The sequence below is a fragment of the Monodon monoceros genome, unplaced genomic scaffold, assembly GCF_005190385.1.
Source record: "Monodon monoceros isolate NGI ecotype Baffin Bay Population unplaced genomic scaffold, NGI_Narwhal_1 Super_Scaffold_18, whole genome shotgun sequence".
Lineage (NCBI taxonomy): Eukaryota > Metazoa > Chordata > Mammalia > Artiodactyla > Monodontidae > Monodon > Monodon monoceros.
In genome coordinates, this window is record NW_021703774.1 from 168,143,335 (window position 1) to 168,163,142 (window position 19,808).

At 52.5% G+C, this 19,808-nt stretch overlaps 1 protein-coding gene across 1 annotated transcript in view; it reads right to left on the minus strand.

Moving 5' to 3' along the window:
* Window positions 1-1,065: 1,065 nt before the first annotated feature.
* PADI3 (peptidyl arginine deiminase 3) overlaps window positions 1,066-19,808 on the minus strand; it is a 28,559-nt gene continuing 9,816 nt past the window's right edge. The window contains 14 exon segments of the mRNA XM_029229715.1: window positions 1,066-1,299; window positions 3,036-3,161; window positions 5,444-5,523; window positions 7,351-7,453; window positions 7,549-7,693; window positions 9,453-9,604; window positions 11,300-11,344; window positions 11,346-11,408; window positions 13,296-13,407; window positions 13,511-13,614; window positions 13,704-13,882; window positions 15,624-15,749; window positions 17,028-17,145; window positions 18,113-18,174. Of these exon segments, the coding sequence (XP_029085548.1) occupies window positions 1,066-1,299; window positions 3,036-3,161; window positions 5,444-5,523; window positions 7,351-7,453; window positions 7,549-7,693; window positions 9,453-9,604; window positions 11,300-11,344; window positions 11,346-11,408; window positions 13,296-13,407; window positions 13,511-13,614; window positions 13,704-13,882; window positions 15,624-15,749; window positions 17,028-17,145; window positions 18,113-18,174 (1,649 nt within the window).

The following is a 19,808-nucleotide window of genomic DNA, read 5'->3' on the forward strand; positions in this document are numbered from 1 at the left end:
TCAAACCATTTGTGCTTCTGTAGCTTTATTAGCCAGGGATGGAAACACAGCTGGACCCACACAACACACATGTAACTGACACACATCTGGAGAAAACCACCCAACCCCTCCCCCCACTCCCCTGCACTCAGAGCGCTTCATTCCCAGAGTTGCCCCCTTGTGAGCCGTCTCGGTGGGTCCGGCCCACCAGGCCCCCCTCTCCTGAGGCGGAGCAAGATATGGAAGTATTGACCGGGAGTCAACAGAAAGCCTAGGACTGATTTTACCAGGGCTCTCCCCTCCTGCAGAGAGGACCCAGGGCCACTGATGCACCCCATGTATTATGAAGGACATTTTTCACCCTTGCACCCAGTCTTGCCAATCTCCGGGAATTCCCCAGATATTTTCATCTCCAAGAAATTCCAGGAGGTCTTAGAACCAAGTCAGGTTTCTGAACATCAGCTGATGAGATGTTTCTAAGGCTAAGGGGTGACTACCATTGCTTCAACATGTGTCTAGAAGCACCTACTATGTTAAAGCTCCTGCTGGGCACTGGGCGGGGGTGGCGTTCAACACCTGGTCAGGAGCCTGGGAGTTGGAATGCTGGTCCCGCCTCTGCTCCTTTCCTGTGGGTGAGGCTATGGGCTGGACCTCTCTCCCCTGTAGCTCCAGAGGCAATCAGACCAAAGCAGGATTGTGGGTCCTTCCTCTGTTAGGACACACAGGCCAAGAGGGCAGAGGAGATGCATGGATGTTTCTAGACCCCAAAGTGAATTAGGCCCCATACAGAGGATTTGGGGGAAGGGGGGAGGGGGATGTTTGGAGGAGTTCCCGTGGGTCATGTTGATCCGCATGAGAGGCCACAAGAAACGAGGTCCTTCTTATTGGGAGGCCAAGGGGAATCAAGGCTGAAAACCAAATGGCTTGCAGGTGAGGCGTGAACACTTCTAAGGAAAAGGCTTCCAAGAGGGTGTTCCATCTGGAAACTTGGAGTCTCTTGACACTTATTGTTCAGGGGCCTGTCTCAGTCTCCATCACCCAGGCCGACATCCCACCCCAGGGGTAAAGGATGGTGGGGGGATGGGCTCAGGGCACCATGTTCCACCACCTGAAGGAGAAGGTCTGCCGGCGCACGATGGTGCCGCAGTGCACCTCCCCGTGCAGCTTGTGGTATAGGGTGAAGTCGTCAGTGAAGGTGCACTGGAGGCCCAGCGGCTCCAGCAGGGACCGCACCTTCTCCCCCAGGCAGCAGCGGCCGTAGATGATGGGTCCGAAGGGCTTGGGGATGCCCAGGTGCTTCCCCAGCACCAGCATGTTCACCTACAACAAAGGGGGAGCCCAGGTCAGGGGCAGCACTTCATCATCGACTCCCACCCCAGCACCCTCACTACACCCGGCAGGACCTGGGTTTGTCTTTGAGGCAGGCTTGCAAATAGCTACTCGCCTCTCCAGGCAGCGGGAGAAGAACTTGGGCTGCTAAGAAATCTGGCCAGCTGTGCATTGCCATGGGCACGTCTGCAGAGTTCACAATGACAACTTATTTCTCTGGTGACTGCCCTCCTTATTGGTGGATCATGGTGGTTGCCATGTCTGTGCTACAGAATCCCAAACTCCTAGGCTGTAGCCAATTGGACCAGGGTAGACATATGACCCCAGCTGGATCAATCAGATTCTCTCCTCCGGTGTTTGAAGTTGATATGGTGGGAGAGTTGAGTCAATCTCTGCCTGTGTCTATACTTACATGTGGCCATATTAATATTCATCCCCAGGGACAGAGGAGCAAGGGAAACCAAGAAATGGAGGAGGAGAAGCAGGGAAGGAGAGGGATGAATGATGTAGACGCAGAGACAAGAAATGGTTCCACGCGCTCCTGATGTCCCCCACAGCTGCCCCTGGCTTTCCTGGGGTCCTTATACTAAATCTTCTGCTCTGGCTGAAGCTGGCTTGGGTGGTCCTCCTGCAAACACAAGAATCTGGACCAGTGCACAAGCTTTTTGGGGGCACAGACATAATTGCCAGGCCTCCTTAGAGATGCAGGAAGGAAAAGGAGTGATGAGAGGCTTTACAAGTGGGGAAATCAAAGATGTCAAAAAGCCAGAAAGGGGAAGGAAAAAAGGAGGGATGAAGCAGTGGTGGTGTGGACGGGCTCCCTGCGAGCCTCTGATGATGGGCGAGTCTAGCTCCTCTGGAGGATGGAGGTGTAGAGGGTTTGAAAGGGTAGGGGAAAGAAGAAGGAGGAAGCCGGGTGATTGACAGCGGTGATCTCAAAGTGTGGTCCTCAGAGAGCAGCAAGCATCACCTGGATGCTTGCTTGTTAGAAAGGCAGCAGTGTCTCAGGTCCCTGCTAGATCAGAACCCCTGGGGTGAGGGCCCAGTGGTCCATGTGTTCCAGATGCAAGTTCAAGTTTCAGAGGTAAGGCCCTCAGGGCTCAATCAAAGGCCACTTCTTCCATGAAGCCCTCTTGGATCTCCAGTCCTACCTCTTGTGCCGGAAGTGATTTGTCCCATCTCTGAACTGCCACATCACTTTATTATACAAAGTAGATTGCCGGGACACATTCTCAGAGAGGTGAAGAGAGTTTTCCCCTGAACAGATTTGACCGGCAGCTCCTTGGGCGCAGGGAGCAGCCTTAATCACCTGTGTATCTCACACAGGGTACCCTAAATATGTGGAGGATGGTGAAGAGCTGTTTACTGGGAGAAAGAGAGCAGAATGGGCACCTGAGCTTCCAGTGGATACTACATGCTTTACATGCACAGCCTCATGCAATCTTTCATTCACTCCACAAATATCAAGTGGGTCCCTGGGAGGAGAGAAGAGCCCTTCCCTGATGGCCCCTGAGCAAGGGCTTGGCCAATGAGCATTTCATAGTGACCATGACAGTCAGCCAAGAAGAAGTCATTCTGCTGGGCACCATGGGACCTCTGATTCTCCCTGCCGCCGCTACCAGCCACCACAGTCCCAAACATGGCAGCGACCAATCGTCTTGCCCACTGGGGAGCAGAGGCTCAGAGCTTAATTTGATGAAACCTTAAATCACGGGTGGTGGCCTCACCAAGTCAGGGAAGAAGGCCACCGCCTTTCTCCTCTCCATCTTGAAGAGCTGGGGGATGTCGATGAGGTCACCATCGGTCAGGCCCAGCTCCCGCTTCAGCACCTCCCGGTTCCAGTCGACGCAGCTCTAGGAGAGGAGGAAGGAAGAGGTAGGAGACCTTGCCCATATTGGAGGGAACCCCAGGGGTCATGTCTGGTTAAGGACGGGCAGGATGCCCAGAGATCAACTCTCCACACAAACCTTCTCTTTGTACCCCTTCATCAAAATATACCTGCCCCGTGTCCCACCCCTCATAGTCCTATCCCATTAGCCAGGCTCAAGTGAGAGTGTTCCAGAGTGTTCCATCCTTGACCCTCTCCCTTCTCTAGATCCTTCACTCCTTAGGGGATCTCCTTCAGTCTTTTTTTTTTTTTTTTTTGGCTGCGTTGGGTCTTAATTTCGGCGTGCGGGATCTTTCGTTGTGGCGTGCAGGCTTCTCTCTAGGTGTGGCACATGGGCTTAGCTGGCCCTCAGCATGTGGGATCTTAATTCCCCGACCAGGGATCAAACCTGAGTCCCCTGCACTGGAAGGCAGATTCTTAACCACTGCACCGCCAGGGAAGTCCCTCTCCTTCAGTCTTATGGTTTAAAACACCAGACACTGACAACTCCTAAATTTCTATCTCCCAACCGCTTTATAGAGCCCAGCCTCTTTGCTGAGCTCAGACGTGCAAGCATAACCAGCACTTTGCATCTTTACTTGGGTGTCTAACGGGCACATCAGATGTGACGGGTCCAAAGACAACCTCTTCATTTCCACCCATGCCCCCACCCCGTTCTTCCACTCTGTGAATGGACCCATTGCTTGGGTCAAAATCCCTGAGGCCATCCTCGATGCCTCCTTTCCTCTCACTCAGCATCCATCATCAGCCAGTCCCGTGGGCTCTACTTCCAAAATATACGCCCGATCGGACGCCTCCCCACTACTTCCACCCCTTCCACCCGGGGTAGAGGCCTCCCCGCCCGCCTGGCTGCCGGCAGCGGCCTCCTCACTGGCCTCCTGGCTTCTTCTGGTCTTGCTTCATGTGGCGGCCATGACAATGCTCCTCGAAGACCTCCAGCCATGGGAGTGGAATTGACCGAGGGCCCAGCTGCCCAGATCCAGCTCTGAAATCCTTCCTGTGCTGGCGCCCGCCCGAGGCCACACCTCCCACCAGCTGCTAACAGCCAATGGCTGAGCTCCGCAAGGATACTAAGGCAGACAGTTTCTGGGAGCCGGGACCCTCTGATGGCTGATTGGCTTGCAGAATCCCGCAGTTTGGCCGAGCCTAACTTGACTGTGCGGCAGTAAAGGATGCATCCACCCTTCCTTCCCTCTCCTTCCCTCAGGACCAGCTTGCCCAGCCTCCTCCAGCTCCCTTCATCTTTCCCTCCTGCAGCATTGCCCCTAATAAAATCCTTGCATGCTTAACCCCCATCTTGGCATTTGCTTCTTGGAAGGCCCTGGGCTGGATATTCTGTTTGCTCTACTGGACCCACTGTCACCCATCTTATCTGCTCTGTGCCCTGGGAGGCTGCCCCTTGGGAATCAGGGGCTCCCCTACCCACAGGCTTCCGGTTGGGTTCAGCCAATGGGGGCACTGGCAGAAGGTGGGGGGGCTGGTAGGAGAGTGCAGTTGGGATCTTTGTTCCCCCAGCTCCCTCCCTGTCAGGTCACTGTGGGTTGGCTGTGAAGTCCCAGCTGCTGTCTCGTAGCCTCTTCTTGTAGTGACCCCTCCAGGTTCCAGTAACATCTTCCTTGCCTAATTCCTCCAGGCCCAGGGGTGGTGACGGCTCCCCTCTTTCTACCCTGGGGATATGGGACAGGCCTTTGTTGATTTCCTCAAATCCTCCCTATGTCTTTGTAAATATTCTCTTTGTTAAACTTTTCTACAGTTATCCGCTTCAAGTGCCATATGTTTCCTGCTGGGACCTACTGTCACCACTCCCCACCCCTTGCCATAATAGAAGATATATTCTCAACACAGCAGCAGAGAGATCATTTCAAAGCATAAGTCCTCTGCTCAAATTCCCCAGTGGCCTCCAATCTCACTCGGAGTCACAGCCAAAGCCCTAGTGATGCCCTACAAGGCCTTGTGGGACCTGTCTCCCCGCACTCCACGTGGGCCTCCTGGCTTGTCCTTAAACACCCCAGGCCCCTCTGTTCCTCCTCAGGGCCTCGTCTGTGCTGTGCCCTCTGCCTGGAATGTTTGTCCTCCTCACATGCGCCTGCTTACCCCCTCCTTTCTCTCGGGTCAAAGTCAGGGTTTAGGGGCCCTCATCTGGGCCTGCTCCAGCCTGAGCTTTCATGAACTGTGAGCTTCAGGCCCCCGTCCCCATCCCGGTCCCCAGCCACGCCCAGCTCCCACTCACAGCCCACGGCCCTGTACCTGGACAAACCTATCGTAACTGATGAGGTTTTCATTGGAGAGGACCTGGTCGATGGAGATGGCGTTGATCTGCTGATTGCCTGTGAAGGAGAGAGAGACACGAAGGGCAGGGCGAGAACAATGCCAGCAGGGAGGGCCACCTGCTCTGGGAAGCAGCCAGACAGAGGCCAAGTTCGCAGGTACCGGTCTTGCTGAGTCAGCAGCTCCCCGGCCTTTCCGCTTGGCCACTGTGCGAGTCTGGGCGTGTGAGGACGGCAGGGGCAGGTGGCTGCAGTGCCATGAACTTTAGACCCTCATCTGAGCACTTCGGAAGTGGCGACACCTTTTATTGGAAATGTACAGCCTCCCCCTCTCCCACCGGGGCACTGGGTGATGATCGCTCTTTTTTGGCTAGTGGTGGGTCAGGGAGCTGGGTCACCCACCTGCCACCAGTGCCAGCCCTGACGGACACCACTGGACCCTGCCCCTGACCTCCAAGAGGTGACTGCATGGCAAAGGGGCTCCCCCAGGCCCAGCTTTCCTGCAGCCTTGATGAGGTGCCCGTGGAGACGGGCGTGACAGGGGAGGTCAGAGCCAATGGCTCACAATCCTCATGGCTGCCATTTATGAAGCTCTTACCCTGTGCAGGCCCTGAGTCCAGCGCTCTACACTCAGCACTTCATTTAGGCCTCATGGCAACCCTACAAGGTATGCATCATCATCCCCACTTTACAGATGAGGAAACTGAGGCTCAGAGAGGTAAAAAGACTTGCCTCAGGTCTTGCAGCTAGGAAATGGGGGTGCTTGTGATTCAAACCCAAGCCCAGTGCTCATGAAGGGGTGAAGCCTTGACCAAGGGAAAGGAGAGGGCTTGCTGGCCACCCCACCCCCCACCCCAGGCTTGACATCCCCCCCACCCTAGTTGGAATCCAGACCCAGCTCCACTGCATTATTGCTGAGGCCTCTGGGCCAGCGACTTACCCTCTCTGAGCCTCATATTCTGACGTGTGAAGCAGAGTGACAGTAAGCCTCACAGGCTCTCCTGAGGTCAAATGGGGTAACCTGCGTGGACCACACAGCCTGGGGGCTGGTACACAGTAGGTGACCACTGAGGTGTGCTGGACCTCCACGGCCACCACCCTGGGTATCAGCTCTCCAGTGCCACATGGTGGCTATGTGCGGTCTGACAGCTGTGAATTCCCTCACTGTCCTGCTCAGGACACTGCTCCCTGTAAAGCGGTACTTCCAAGAAAGATGAAGATAGCTTTCTCCCTGCCTGGTACATGAAATTTGGATTTGAGCATTTTTTCAGGTTTCATCTGAGCTCAAAGGAGTCTATTCATGGTCCTTGTGGGAGTGATGGGTTTGGGGAAATTGTATTTCTTCCACTTTATAGCTGGGGCTTCGGGGTGATGGTAGTGAGGGGTGGTAAGGGGACGTGGGAAGTTATACTTGGGAGCTTCTAAGTTCTATGGAAGCTTTTCTCTCAGAGAGAGGTGTGGTCCAGGGTGGGACTGTTCATGAGCCCAGGCTCCAAGCCCCCAAAAGATGCTCCATTGATCAATCAGATTTTGCTCACAAAACACAAATTATTAAGATTTTCAAGACAGTGAAGGGCAGAGCATCAAATCCCAAGTGCTGGACCCTTCTGAGCAGAGGGCCCTGTATGACTGCCCTGGTCACGTGCCCACAAAGCTGGCCACGTCTCCACTCTGTCCACACCCACCACAAGCCCATCATCCATCATGGAGCTCCCTGCCAGCTCTGCCCCAGCCATGGACAGTGGTATCTCGTGGAGCAAGGGATCTCACACCTGGGAGGACAGCCCTGTTTTAAAATGTGCCCTTCCTCCCTCAAGCCACAACGTGTCTTAATTTAGGTGACGGGGGTGGGAGATCTGTGATGAGGGATACAGCACTGGTACCCACCAATAACCCCTTGGAACAGGAGGGCCATGCCGTGGCCCTGCTTCTACTTTTCCTGGAAGAGCTTGAAGCAGGTGCTAGGGCTGGCCAGGAGCGTCCGGAAGCCCTGTGTGGAGAGAGCAGATTCCATTGAGCTCGCCGGCCTCAGCATGGCTCCTTGGAGCTCATCCCCTAACCCAGAGCTGTCTCCCGAGTCCTTACCTTCCCATCGGGGGCAGGGACAAAGCTCAGAAACTCATCCACATGGCCCGCGGCCAACCAGTCCACAAAAAGCTCCACAGTGGGCTGCACCTTCTGCGCGTGAAGGAAGTCCCGAACCACCTGGGTGACCCTGCAGCCTCTTGACCTGGGGCCCAAGGGGTTAAAAAACAAAAGTTAACTAAAAATATACATATATGCAGAAATGGAATGACAAGAGTTCAAGATTTCTGCAACATCTGCCCAAAAATGCATTGCTTTTGTAATCAGGGAAGACAATAAATATATATTTAAATTGCACTCGGGGCTTCCCTGGTGGTCCAGTGGTTTAGAATCCACCTTCCAATGCAGGGGACACAGGTCCGATCCCTGGTGGGGTAACTAAGATCCCACATGCCGTGGGGCAACTAAGGCTGCACGCTGAGACTCCTGAGCACGCGAGCCACAGCTAGAGAGAAGCCCGTGCCCAGCAACGAAGATCCTGCGTGCCGCAACAAAGACCCAACGCAGCCAAAAATAAAAAATAAATAGGCATGGACTTATATATACTACCAAATGTAAAACAGATAGCTAGTGGGAAGCAGCCGCATAGCACAGGGAGATCAGCTGGGTGCTTTGTGACCACCTAGAGGGGTGGGATAGGGAGGGTGGGAGGGAGACGCAAGAGGGAGGGGATATGGGGATATATGTATACGTATAGCTGATTCAGTTTGTTGTATAGCAGAAACTAACACACCATTGTAAAGCAGTTATACTCCAATAAAGATGTTAAAATAAATAAATAAATAAATATATATATTAAAAAAATATATATTTATATAATAAATTACACTCCAGGTGAGTTCTTGATGAGGCAGACACAGGACAGGTCAATCACACCAGGTCAGTGACCCACCCAGGTCTCACCATACAGGCAAATCCTCAGAAACACCCTCAGGCCCCATCCTCACATTCTCTAAGAGACTGATTTCACCCCCATATTCAATCACCGGCTGGGCAGTGCTTTGTAGAGTTTAACTTACATCTCTCTTGCTGCAGCCTCGCCTTCCTGCATGTCAGTGAGGGGAGAGGGTGATCTTTTCTCATAGCCCCGGCATATTATGTTCATGAATTTAAACCCCATTCTTCTCTTGCCTTCTGAAAAAGTATCTAATGGCATGGCCCCAACTTCCTCTTTCTGTGAGATCATGTGTTTGAGGGCAGGTAGTCCCCTTCAAAGCTTCTTGTTTCACCTGTTGTTTGATCACAGGTCTGTTCTAACTGCTTCGCTGAATTTGGTTGGCTCAGTTTTGGTCTATTCCATAGCAAATAACCATTATCATATAATTCCTTTTCTTTTTCATCAATATCCCTGTGTCACATATTGAACAAGACATAATCAGTTACACTCTCTCTTTGTGTCACTGCTGTCTCAATTTTCATGTCCTATACCTCCCTTTTGCTCTCAGGACAAGGTCTGATATTAGTCATTTACATCATAGTGTGAACAAGCATTGATTTAAATGTAATTTCTCCTGGGACTGCTGAGACTTAAAACTTTTTCATATATAACTATTAATTGATGTCAACATCTATTTATTTTCTGAATCAGAAGACCTAAGTCTAGTCATAACTTTGCAGCCTGTGTGACCTTTCCCAGGTCACTCACCTTCTCTGGGCCCACTTATGAAATGAAAGGGTTGAACTGAATGATCTCTTACGTCTCTGCTTGCTCCAGTCTTCTCAGACTCCCGGAGGTAAGTGTGGACAGTGTCTGGAGAACCGTCTTCTGCTCCCACCCCACCACATCCAGGTCTACAATTTCATCACTGATTTTTTCTGGTTCTCTTCCAGGAGTAGAATGGCCCCTCCCCCAGCCACCATCACCACCCCACCCTCAGTCTCCACCCCAGGAACACCTCTCTCACCCAGGCAGGTTGCCACCAAAGAGGATCCTCCCCAGGGGGTATTCTTTCCCATTGGCCACCACTGGGGGACTGACCTCCAGGTTCCCAAAGGAATCCAGGCCACTCACAGAGTTGTCTCGTGGTTCCCGAGTCACGTAGCCGAAATCTGGACCCTGGTAGGGGAAGTTGAGTCAGGCTGGGAGTGGGGAGGCTCACCAGGAAGAGCTTGAACCTACCTGTTGGGCTTTGAGCTCCTTAGAGTGGGAGTGACCACCCATTCTTCAGATGGAAATACTGAGTCAAAGATGGGGATCTGACCTAGCGGTATTTTATTCACGCCTGCCAAGGCTGGGACACACACAGCTCACTGACTGGCCCCGCTGCCATATTAGAGAACGTTATTCCCCATGGTGATGGGAAAACAGCAGAGAGGGCCCTGGCTGCTCCAACACTCCCCATTAGACACTGAGCCTGAGGCCACGGCCTCCCCCTTTACCCTCTGCACGGCCTTCCTGCCAAGTCCAATCCAAGGCAGGTATCTGGCTGCTCTAGAGTGGCCTACTTTGGGGACAAATAGGCTGGTCTCAGTTTTTCAACTGAGACTCAGTTTTTCAACTCTGGAAAAGGGGAGTACTTCCCAGGGCCATCTCTTAGAAGGAATTTAGACAATATCGAGGGCCAGGGGAGAGCTCCTCCCACCTTTGTGATCCAATAAGGTGCTGGAGAAGTCTTCCGTTCTCTTTGGCACGAGGGAATCTCCCCTCTTTTCTCAGGAGAGGTAGATTAAGACACTTTTTTTTTTTTAATTTTATTGAAGTTTAGTTGATTTACAATGTTGTGTTAATTTCTGCTGTACAACAGAATGACTCAATGATACATATATCTCTTCTTTTTCATATTCTTTTCCATTATGGTTTATCACAGGATATTAAATATAGTTTCCTATGCTAGACAGTAGCACCTTGTTGTTTATCCATCCTGTATGTAACAGTTTGCATTGGCTAAGCCCAAACTCCCAGTCCTTCCCTCCCCCACTCCCCCTCCTCTTTGGCAACCACCAGTCTGTTCTCTATGTCTGTGCATCTGTTTCTGTTTCATAGGTAAGTTCATTTGAAGACACCCTCTTTATTACCAATAATCATACGAGCAAACTATGTTGTATGTTTTCTTCATGTAGGCATGGAGAAGCCTCACAAACACCTGTGAGGCCAGGGCTAACATATTTTTACTGATGAGGAGATTGAGGCTCAGAGAGGGGAAATTATTTGTGCAAGGTCACACAGCATGTGAGTGACAGAGCCAGGCTGTCTGGCTCCAAAGCCTATGTTCTTAACAGCTGCACTGTCCTGCCTCCCTTTCCCTTCTCGGGCTGCCAGATTTAGTAAAAAAAGAAAAGATACAGGATGCCGGGCTTCCCTGGTGGCGCAGTGGTTGAGAGTCCGCCTGCGGATGCAGGGGACATGGGTTCGTGCCCCGGTCCGGGAAGATCCCACATGCCGCAGAGCGGCTGGGCCCGTGAGCCATGGCCGCTGAGCCTGCGCGTCCGGAGCCTGTGCTCCGCAACGGGAGAGGCCACAACAGTGAGAGGCCCGTGTACCGCAAAAAAAAAAAAAAAAAGATACAGGATGCCCAGTTCAATTTGAATATCAGATAAACAAATATTTTTAGTATAAGTATATCCCATGCAATGTATGAGATATACTTATACTAAAAGTTACTCACTGTGTAGCTGAAATTCAGCTTTAACTGGGCATCTCCTATTTTATCTGGCAACTCTACTCCTGTCGCTAAAGAACATAGTTCCCAGTCTGGCCCTTGGGGTAATGTCTCTCAGCCCTCAGGCCTAGGCTGTGGCCTTGACCACTCACCAGGATTCTTTTGTAAGGGAAGTCCTGCAGTTCTCCATTCCCCGGGGGAGTCAAAGACTACTGGGAAGGTCTTGTGCGGTGCCTGAATGTAGCCCAGCTCCATCCCATCCTGCAAACATGAGGTCGCCAGCTGTGGATGGTCAGCAGCTTCCCCTGCTTGCCTGGCACTCAGCACCTTGGCGAAGACTGTTCACGGGAGTTCTGTGCCACAGGCCTGCTTTGCCCTTGCGGGGGAGGGGCCATGATGTCTGCTAGCTGGGGGAGGGGCTGGAGGCTCAGAGAGGGGGTCCCCTTGCCTAGGGTCACACAGCAAGACAGGTCAGGAATGAACGAGAACATGGCCTTGGGGTTGTCCCTGTGCTGTGTCAGGGCAGAGTGGATACAGAGACGGGTTTGGGTGGCCTGCAATGGACAAACAGGCTGCTGGGTACCAGCCAGCACATCTGGCCTCTGCACGTGGTCATGAGGGATTGACGGCTGGACAGGGCCGAGGAGACCTGAGGAGTACAGATCTGCCTCCTTTTCTTTTTGTTTTGCCACGCTGCATGTGGCATGCGGGATCTTAGTTCCCCGACAAGGGATCTAACCCATGCCCCCTGCAGTGGAAGCTCGGAGTCCTAACCACTGGACCTCCAGGGAAGCCCCAGGCCTCCTTTTCAAACACGTAAACACACCCAGGTCAATTCTGAGCCCTCTGGCTCCGGAGGCAAAGATGACCCATCACTGATGAACTATGTATCCAACAAGAAGCTCACGATTATGGGCCCGGCCCTGCCTTATGCTCTTTACAAATATTAACTCCATCAGTCCTCATGACATGCCTGTGTGGAGGTGCCATGATTACCCCATATCACCGATGAGGAAAGTGAGGAACAGAGAGATCTAGTTATTTGTCCAAGGGCACACAGCTAGCCAGCAGCATAGCCAGGATCCAAACCCAGCCTGTCCGGCTCCAGAGTCCTGCTCTGAACCACCTCATTGGACGAACCTCCAGTTGAAATGAAAGCTTCTTATCTTGGCATTCAAGGCCTCCTACCTCAACTCTTGCCCTTCAGAGAAACTGGGCCCTGGCCAAAGAGAATAGGTGACATCTTTTCTCATGCCTCCCACCTCTGGTCCTTTGCACATACCAGTCTTCTGCCAGGACCACCGTCCATTGAGTCTCAGCACAGCCCTTACCAGATCTGTGGCCCTAGGCATTTACTCCACTGAGAGCTCCTTCTTTATTGACAGGGCATTGTCAGGAAGATGAAGTGATGCTACACACGGCCAGCAATGAGTGCTCGATAAGCGACACAAATCATTATCCACTCGCCAAATCTGGTCCAGCTCAGATGCCCCCTCCAGGCAGTCTTCACTGATCCCCCAGACAGAGGTGATGCCACACGCCTCCAAACCCTGCTGGCACTTTGCCGGCATCCCTGCTACATCTTAGACTGCTGGGCGGGGATTTCTGTCGCAGTCATTCTCTACATCAGGGCTTCTAGCCTCGGCACTCTTGACACTTGGGACCAGATAATTTTTGTCGTGGAGGCCGTCCTGTGCATTGCAGGATGTTTAGCAGCACCCTTGGTCTCTACACACTGGAAGCCAATAGCACCACCTCTCTCAGTGTAACGACCAAATGTCTCCAGATGCCGCCAAATGTCCCCTGGGGGGACGAAATCACCTTCCATGGAGAACCACTGGTCCAGGTTGTTGAGGGCAAGAAGCGTGTGCCCTGCACCTCTGCCATCCCCTTCAGGTTCAGCCCAGTGCCTATGCCAGATCCTATGGGTGAATGGATGTCAAATTCAATGTCAGTGTGCTTGAGCCTCCAGAAGGTTCTGGAGAGAAGGGGAGAGCTCTAGGTCTAGAGTTAGAAAGAGCAGTGCCCTGGGGAGGACGAGCACAGCCCCATTCCTCCTGGATATTCCCAGCAGCACCCGCGTTGGGATAGGCCAGCCTCTCCCTCCAGGCCAGTGTCGGGTGAGGTGCTGCCCGGCGGCCGTGGTACCTGGATCCAGCGGTCGTTGCGGTTCTCGGCCTGTGGGCAGATGGTCAGCTTGCAGCCGGCTCTCCTGGCCAGCTCCGCCACTGCATCCACAAAGCACGTGTTGTTCCTCACACTGCAGACGAGCCCAGGGAGAGTGGCTCAGGACAGAGCTGGGCCTGGGGGTGGAGAGAGGGGCCACCAGGGTCAGAAGGACACCCAGCACCCCCCGGACTCACCGGCACACGTACACCTCCAGGGGCGGCAGGGTGCTGGGCGTCATAATCCAGGGCACCACACAGAACACCACGGTGTCAGTGAAGATGGGGGATTCAGAGAAATCCTGCAGGGGGAGACCAGAGGGAAAAGAAACTGGCCTCAGGGTCCAGAGCCTGGATGGTTCAAGGACCACCGTGGACTTGAGCAAGGCGCTTGCTCCTTAGTTTCTAGAGAGGCACCAGCGGGGTGGTTGGGATCTTTCACGCCAGCGTCAGGGAAGGAGAGGCCCTCTACGAAGATGCACTCCTCATCCCCGTGGAAGCGGGGCACCTGGTACGACACCTTGTTCTGGCCCAGCACGTGCCTGTAAGCCTCTCATGAGTCCTCGGGGCCTGGGAGGGGACAGAAGGGGTGGCCGTGGCTCCCGAGCAGGCCTGGGGAGCAGGAAGGGCTGTGCAGCCTCACCAACAAAATGTAAGCCAGACAACAGCTCATGCCTCTCACCTCCCACTGGCAAAGGAGAGAAAGATGCTTAATACCTGGCATGGGCAGGCCTGGGTGGGGGCAAGGGAGGGCATTCCTTTCTAAGATCAGTGCTCAGATCTTTCGGAGGGCAATTTGGTGGCATCTAAGAAGGTAATGTTGGGACTTCCCTGGTGGTGCAGTGGTTAAGAATCCGCCTGCCAATGCAGGGGACACGGGTTCGAGCCCTGGTCCAGGAAGATCCCACATGCCGCGGAGCAACGAAGCCCGTCCACCACAACTACTGAGCCTGCGCTCTAGAGCCCACGAGCCACAGCTACTGAGCCCACGTGCCACAACTACTGAAGCCCGCGTGCCTAGAGCCCCTGCTCCACAACAAGAGAAGCCACCGCAATGAGAAGCCCGCGCACTGCAATGAAGAGTAGCCCCCACTCACCACAACTACAGAAAGCCCGTGCACAGCAACGAAGACCCAACACAGTCAAAAGTAAATAAATTTATTTAAAAAAAAAAAAAAAGAAGGTAATGTTTACCCCTAACCAGCAATTCCATGGCTAGGTATCTTTCCTAAAAAATACAGGTACAAGGGTGTTCACTGGTTAATTATTCATTCATTGAATAAATATTTACTGAGCACCTACTATGCACCTAGGAGGCATAGTTCTGGACTCAGGATATGGCTGTGAGCAAGGTCCCTGCCCGCCAGGAACCTAGATTGTTGTAAAATCAGAACACTGCAAAAACTGTGCCTTCAGGGGACCAGATAATTTACAGCAGCTCCAAGCTTTGGAATACGATGCAACTGTGGAGGAGAGTGAAGCGGAGCTAATAAACACACAGGGAGATGTGTAGGATGTATAACTCAATGAGAGAAACCATTTGGAAAGCAGAGTATGTACACACACACACGCACGCACCCACACACCATGCACACACACACACCATGCTCATCTAGTGCACATAGAGAAAAGTCGGGAAGAACACACACCAGATTGTTAACAGTGAACACATGTTAAGGGTCAGGTTTTGGGGTAGGGATAGCAAACTCTCATTTTTTATTTTACATACTTCTATATTTTTTAAATGACCATATTATTACTTGTATACATTTGTATTTTTAAAATGTAAAAAATTTTTACGTTATATACTTTTATTTGTGATAATGGAATTGTGGCTATGTAAAGCAATAGTTTGGGTTTTTTTTCTTTGAGTGGGGTGGGGAGATACAGACTGAATTATTATAGAGGCAGACAGCCAGGGTGTCTGGGACTGGCTTTAAAATACTTCAGCAAACCGAAAAGGATAGATGAAGTAAGAGAGGCAAAATAGTGATCACTGTTGGATCTGAGTGGGTGGCACATGGGGGTTCATTACACCGTTCTCTCTACTTTTGTGGATGTTTGAAAGTTGTGATAATAAAAATTTCTAAACGTGCTTAGAACATATTTTAAAAATTCAGTCATCCAGTAAAACCACCTGAGGCACGGCTGTGCCAGGGATGCCAGCCGACCGGTTCTGGAGCTCTCTCATCTGATTCTTCTTCCTCTGACCCCCAAGGCAGCCCAGGAGCCAAAGCAGAGCCTGCTCTCTCACCCCAGGTGGGGAAACTGAGGCCCCCCCCCCGGCAGGGCAGGATGGGCATGAACTCACCACAAGCATGGAAGACCTGTGCCCACTTGGCGTCACAGCTGGAGGTGTGGAGGACAAGTGTGTGGTCGTCGAAAAGAGCAATGGGGCCTTGGGTCCGCAGGACCATGACAGACATATCTTCCAGGTCTGGGGAGCCAGACACAGGGCGGCAATTCAGGGGGCCTCCGACACCCCAGCCCCTCCGACTCCTGCCCGTGCCCTCCCCAGGGCAGAGGGTGCCGAGACCTGGGTCTCTGAGCCCCAGCTCTGCCCAGCCTGTGGAAGCACTGGGAGCCATCAGGAGCAAACCACAAAGATGGCTGTAAGCATGTGACATGGTGAGCTACTTCCTACCCTCTCTGAGCCTCGGTTTCCTCATCTGCCCAGAGAACCAGGAAGTATAGAGCAGTCAGCCCGGTGCCTGGCACACGACAGGTGTGCAGGAGAAGCATGTGTGGTAAGAAGCCCACCTGGGTGGCACGAAGGTGAAGGCCCCTGTCTCAGTCCCAGAATCGCTCGCTGCTGCCCTGGGCCAGCCCCTCCCCGCCCCAAAGCCTCAGCCTTCCTGTCTCCAAAACAATCATGCCAACTTTTAGAGTAGCATGGGCATCTCATGTGCGAAGTCCCTGGCCCACACCAAGGATGCTGCTGCAGCATCCTTCATGGGTCCGTGCATGTGGTTCAGGATGGACTTAAACGTGGGGCAGGGCTTCCCTGGTGGCGCAGTGGTTGAGAGTCCGCCTGCCGATGCAGGGGACGCAGGTTCGTGCCCCGGTCCGGGAGGATCCCACATGCCGCGGCGCGGCTGGGCCTGTGAGCCATGGCCGCTGAGCCTGTGCGTCCGGAGCCTGTGCTCCACGGAGGGAGAGGCCACAACAGCGAGAGGCCCGCGCACCGCAAAAAAAAAAAAAACGTGGGGCATCTCTGAAACCCAGACCAGCGATGCCAGGGAGGAGGAAGAGGCCGGATTTCGGGTTGGAATCAGAAGGCTTGGACCTGCCACAGGCTGGCTGAGTGACTTTGGGGATCTCCTGACCTCTGAGCCTCAACGTCCTTGTCTCTAAATTGGGGCGATGTTGCCCTTCTGCTTCGATGGTTAAATGAGAATTTGGGTAAAGAGTCTGGCACATGACGGGTGCTCAAATAATGTTAGCATCCTCTACTCCCCTGGAGGGAGAGAAAGGTGAGTCAGCTCCTTTCCAGAGCTCTGCCCCAGCATGCGAGTGCCCGCTGGCACTGAGGATGGGGAGAGGCAGCTGCCGGCCTGAGGCAGGTTTTAAGGAGCATCAAGGTGTGTACGGGAGCTGAGACTCTGGCCCTGAGCTCTGCCTTCAGAGCTGCCTGTGGGGGTCAGAATCCCTGCAGGGTAGCTGAGCATTGACCCTGGAAACCCAGGGACACAGGCTGCCCCGGTGCCCCCCTCGCCTTGCAGGCAGCGCACGTGCCGGTCACAGTTGTCCTGGTCATCACAGTTCAGGTTGTCCCTGTCACAGTTCACCAGCAGGATGGCTCCATACCCACTAGATCCCCAGACCCACTGCCGCTGCCAATGGCAAAGCACAGCTGATGACGGGGGCTCAGACCAGACCTGTGCCTCCCTCCTCAGCAACCTCCTGGCCAGCCTCCTAACCCATCCCTTCCTCTTCACCCTGCCCTGTGATGATAGGTCCACTCCTGCTCAAGAAACGGCAATAGCTCCCTACTGCCCACACCATCAAATTCAAACGACACAGCTGTCTCTCATGGCTGCCTGTGTTATGTCTCCAGCCAACATCCTCCTTCCGATAGGCAGCTTCCTGATAAGATCCATTCCTTTCTCCAGGCCTTAGCTTCTGCTGTGCCCTCCACCTGAAATGCCCTCCGTCTTGCATTGCTTTGGAGCCCAGCGCACGGGGACTTCAAGGGAAGTCTTTCTTGCTCACAAAGCCCAACTTGCCCTTCTCCTCTGAACTCCCGATGCATTAAGTGCCACCACAATTCAGCCCAAAGTTCTTTTACAGTTTCAGCCTTGGTAGATTTCCCTTTTCACCTAGATTAGGGGGTCAGCACACTACTGCCCGTGGGCCAAATCTGGCCCACTACCTGTTTTTTTTAAATAAAGTTTTATTGGAACACTGTCACATCCATTTGTTTCTGTACTATCTCTTTCATCCTACAATGGCAGAATCAAGTAATTGCAAGAGAGACAGGATGACTCGCAAAGCCTAAAATATTTACTATCTTGCTCTTACAGGAAAAGTTTGCCAACCCCCAACCTAGATTGAAAATCCAGAAGGACTTTTCCCCAGAAAGGAAGGCCTAGCCCAGGGCTGGGCACATGTGTGCTTGAAAACTCTTGGTGATGATTTTTCTCCCAGAAGATCCCCAGCCATGCCTGGTTCCTATCTGGCTCCACTGGCCTTGACATCAGCTGGGAGGCAGGGGGATACCTATAATGGTCTCCCTCCTCTTAACCCAGCCTAGAGCAGCTCCAAACTCCATGCCCGTTTCTGGGCCCAGAGATAGCCTACCTTGTCCACAAAGCCCCTATCCCGTCTGCCTTCACAGTTCAGGTCACAATCCAGGGTGATATCTGCAAGGAGAGGGCAGAAGGTAAGTCATGACAGTGTTTCCAGGGGCCCAGCACGTTTTAGCCTCGGTCTTGGCCCATCTGGCAAATGGAAGTCATTTCCAAGGAGACACTGCCCAGAGGTGGGAGCATCTGGAGCCTCCCTCCCTGGGCTGGGGAAAGAGGCCTTGGGGAGGAAGCAGGGTCAGAGCAAAGACCCAGGTCAAATGCTGCCCCCTCCAGGAAGCCTTCCCTGAACTCTCCCTCTCCTGCATCTCTACAGCCCTCGACGTCTGGGGCACACCCTGCACTGCGCCTGGGTTGCCCTGGACATTCTTGGTCTGTATGAAGCTACCTCGTCTCCTTGGGATGGGGCAGTGAGCCTGGACTTTGGTGTTAGATAGTCATGGATGTGAATCTAGGCTCTGGCACCTACAGGCTATGTGGCTTCTCTGAGCCTCAGCTTTTCCCTAAATCCCAGCCTCCATCCCACTGTCTTAACCTTTCTCCCTAGAAAGTGGGGGAGATTTTACAATACAAATGAAACCTTCAAGGGAGAGAGAGAGAGAGAATTTGAAATGATTTTTAAACATGTGAAAAGGCACCCACCCACCATGCAATAAGTGCATGAAACTCACAAAGCTAACATGGGGCAAAACAAGCCCAACTCCAAAGGACGCGTACAATAAGATTCCATCCAGGGAGAATTCAAAGATAGGCAAAAATAGACTGTATTATTTGGGTGTGCCTATTCAGATGATAAAACCAGAAAGAAAAGCGAGGAAATACTTACCACAAGATAGTGGTTACCTCTAAGGGAAGGAGGGAGCTTTGATCAGAGAGAGGCTCGGTGGCGGGGGGCACTTTGGGGTATTGACCACGTTCCCTGTTCTATTTCTTAACCTGGGTAATGGTTGCTCAGGTGTTTGCTTTGTAACTATTCCTTAATGTGTGTGTATTCACACCCATACTCTCACACACACATACATACATACGTACTTTGCTCTATGCGTATTTTCCAAAGAACAAGGGTGGGTGTGTGTTCAGGGAGAGGAGGTGGGGAGGTCCCCAACATCAGTCCTAACTAACGGGAGGCAAATTAAAGCAACAATGAGACAGCGACCTCTCAGACTGGCCAAAAATGGAAAAGGTTGATAATGTACAGCGTTGGCAAGGCACTCCCATACTCCCTGCTGTTGGCAGGTGTATAACGTGGTACGGTCTTTTCGAAGAGCCATTTGGCAATATCTATCACAATTTAAATGTACCTTCCCTGTAACTCAGCAGTTCTGCTTCTAAAAACGCCTCCTGCAGACAAAGCATTTTCAACTTTCTTGCTAACTTTCTTGTTCTCCAAGTGCTTGTACCAACGCAAACCCCACCCCCGGTAGAAGGAGTTTCCAGTTGCACATCCTTCGCAGATAAGTATCTTCTAAGATAAGTATCCTTTCATTTGAGTTCTGATCATTGGGGCTTTTCTCATCTGTGATTTGCTGGGGTTTTTTTTTTGTTGTTGTTATTGTTGTTGCTGTTTTGCCTGTTTCTATTGTTTGGTTTTTCTTTCTTATTGATCGGCATTCTCCATTACCTATAAGCACTGAGTCAGCTATATGCATTGCAAAGCTCTTCTCCATAGTCTGGCTTTGTACTTGTCCTCC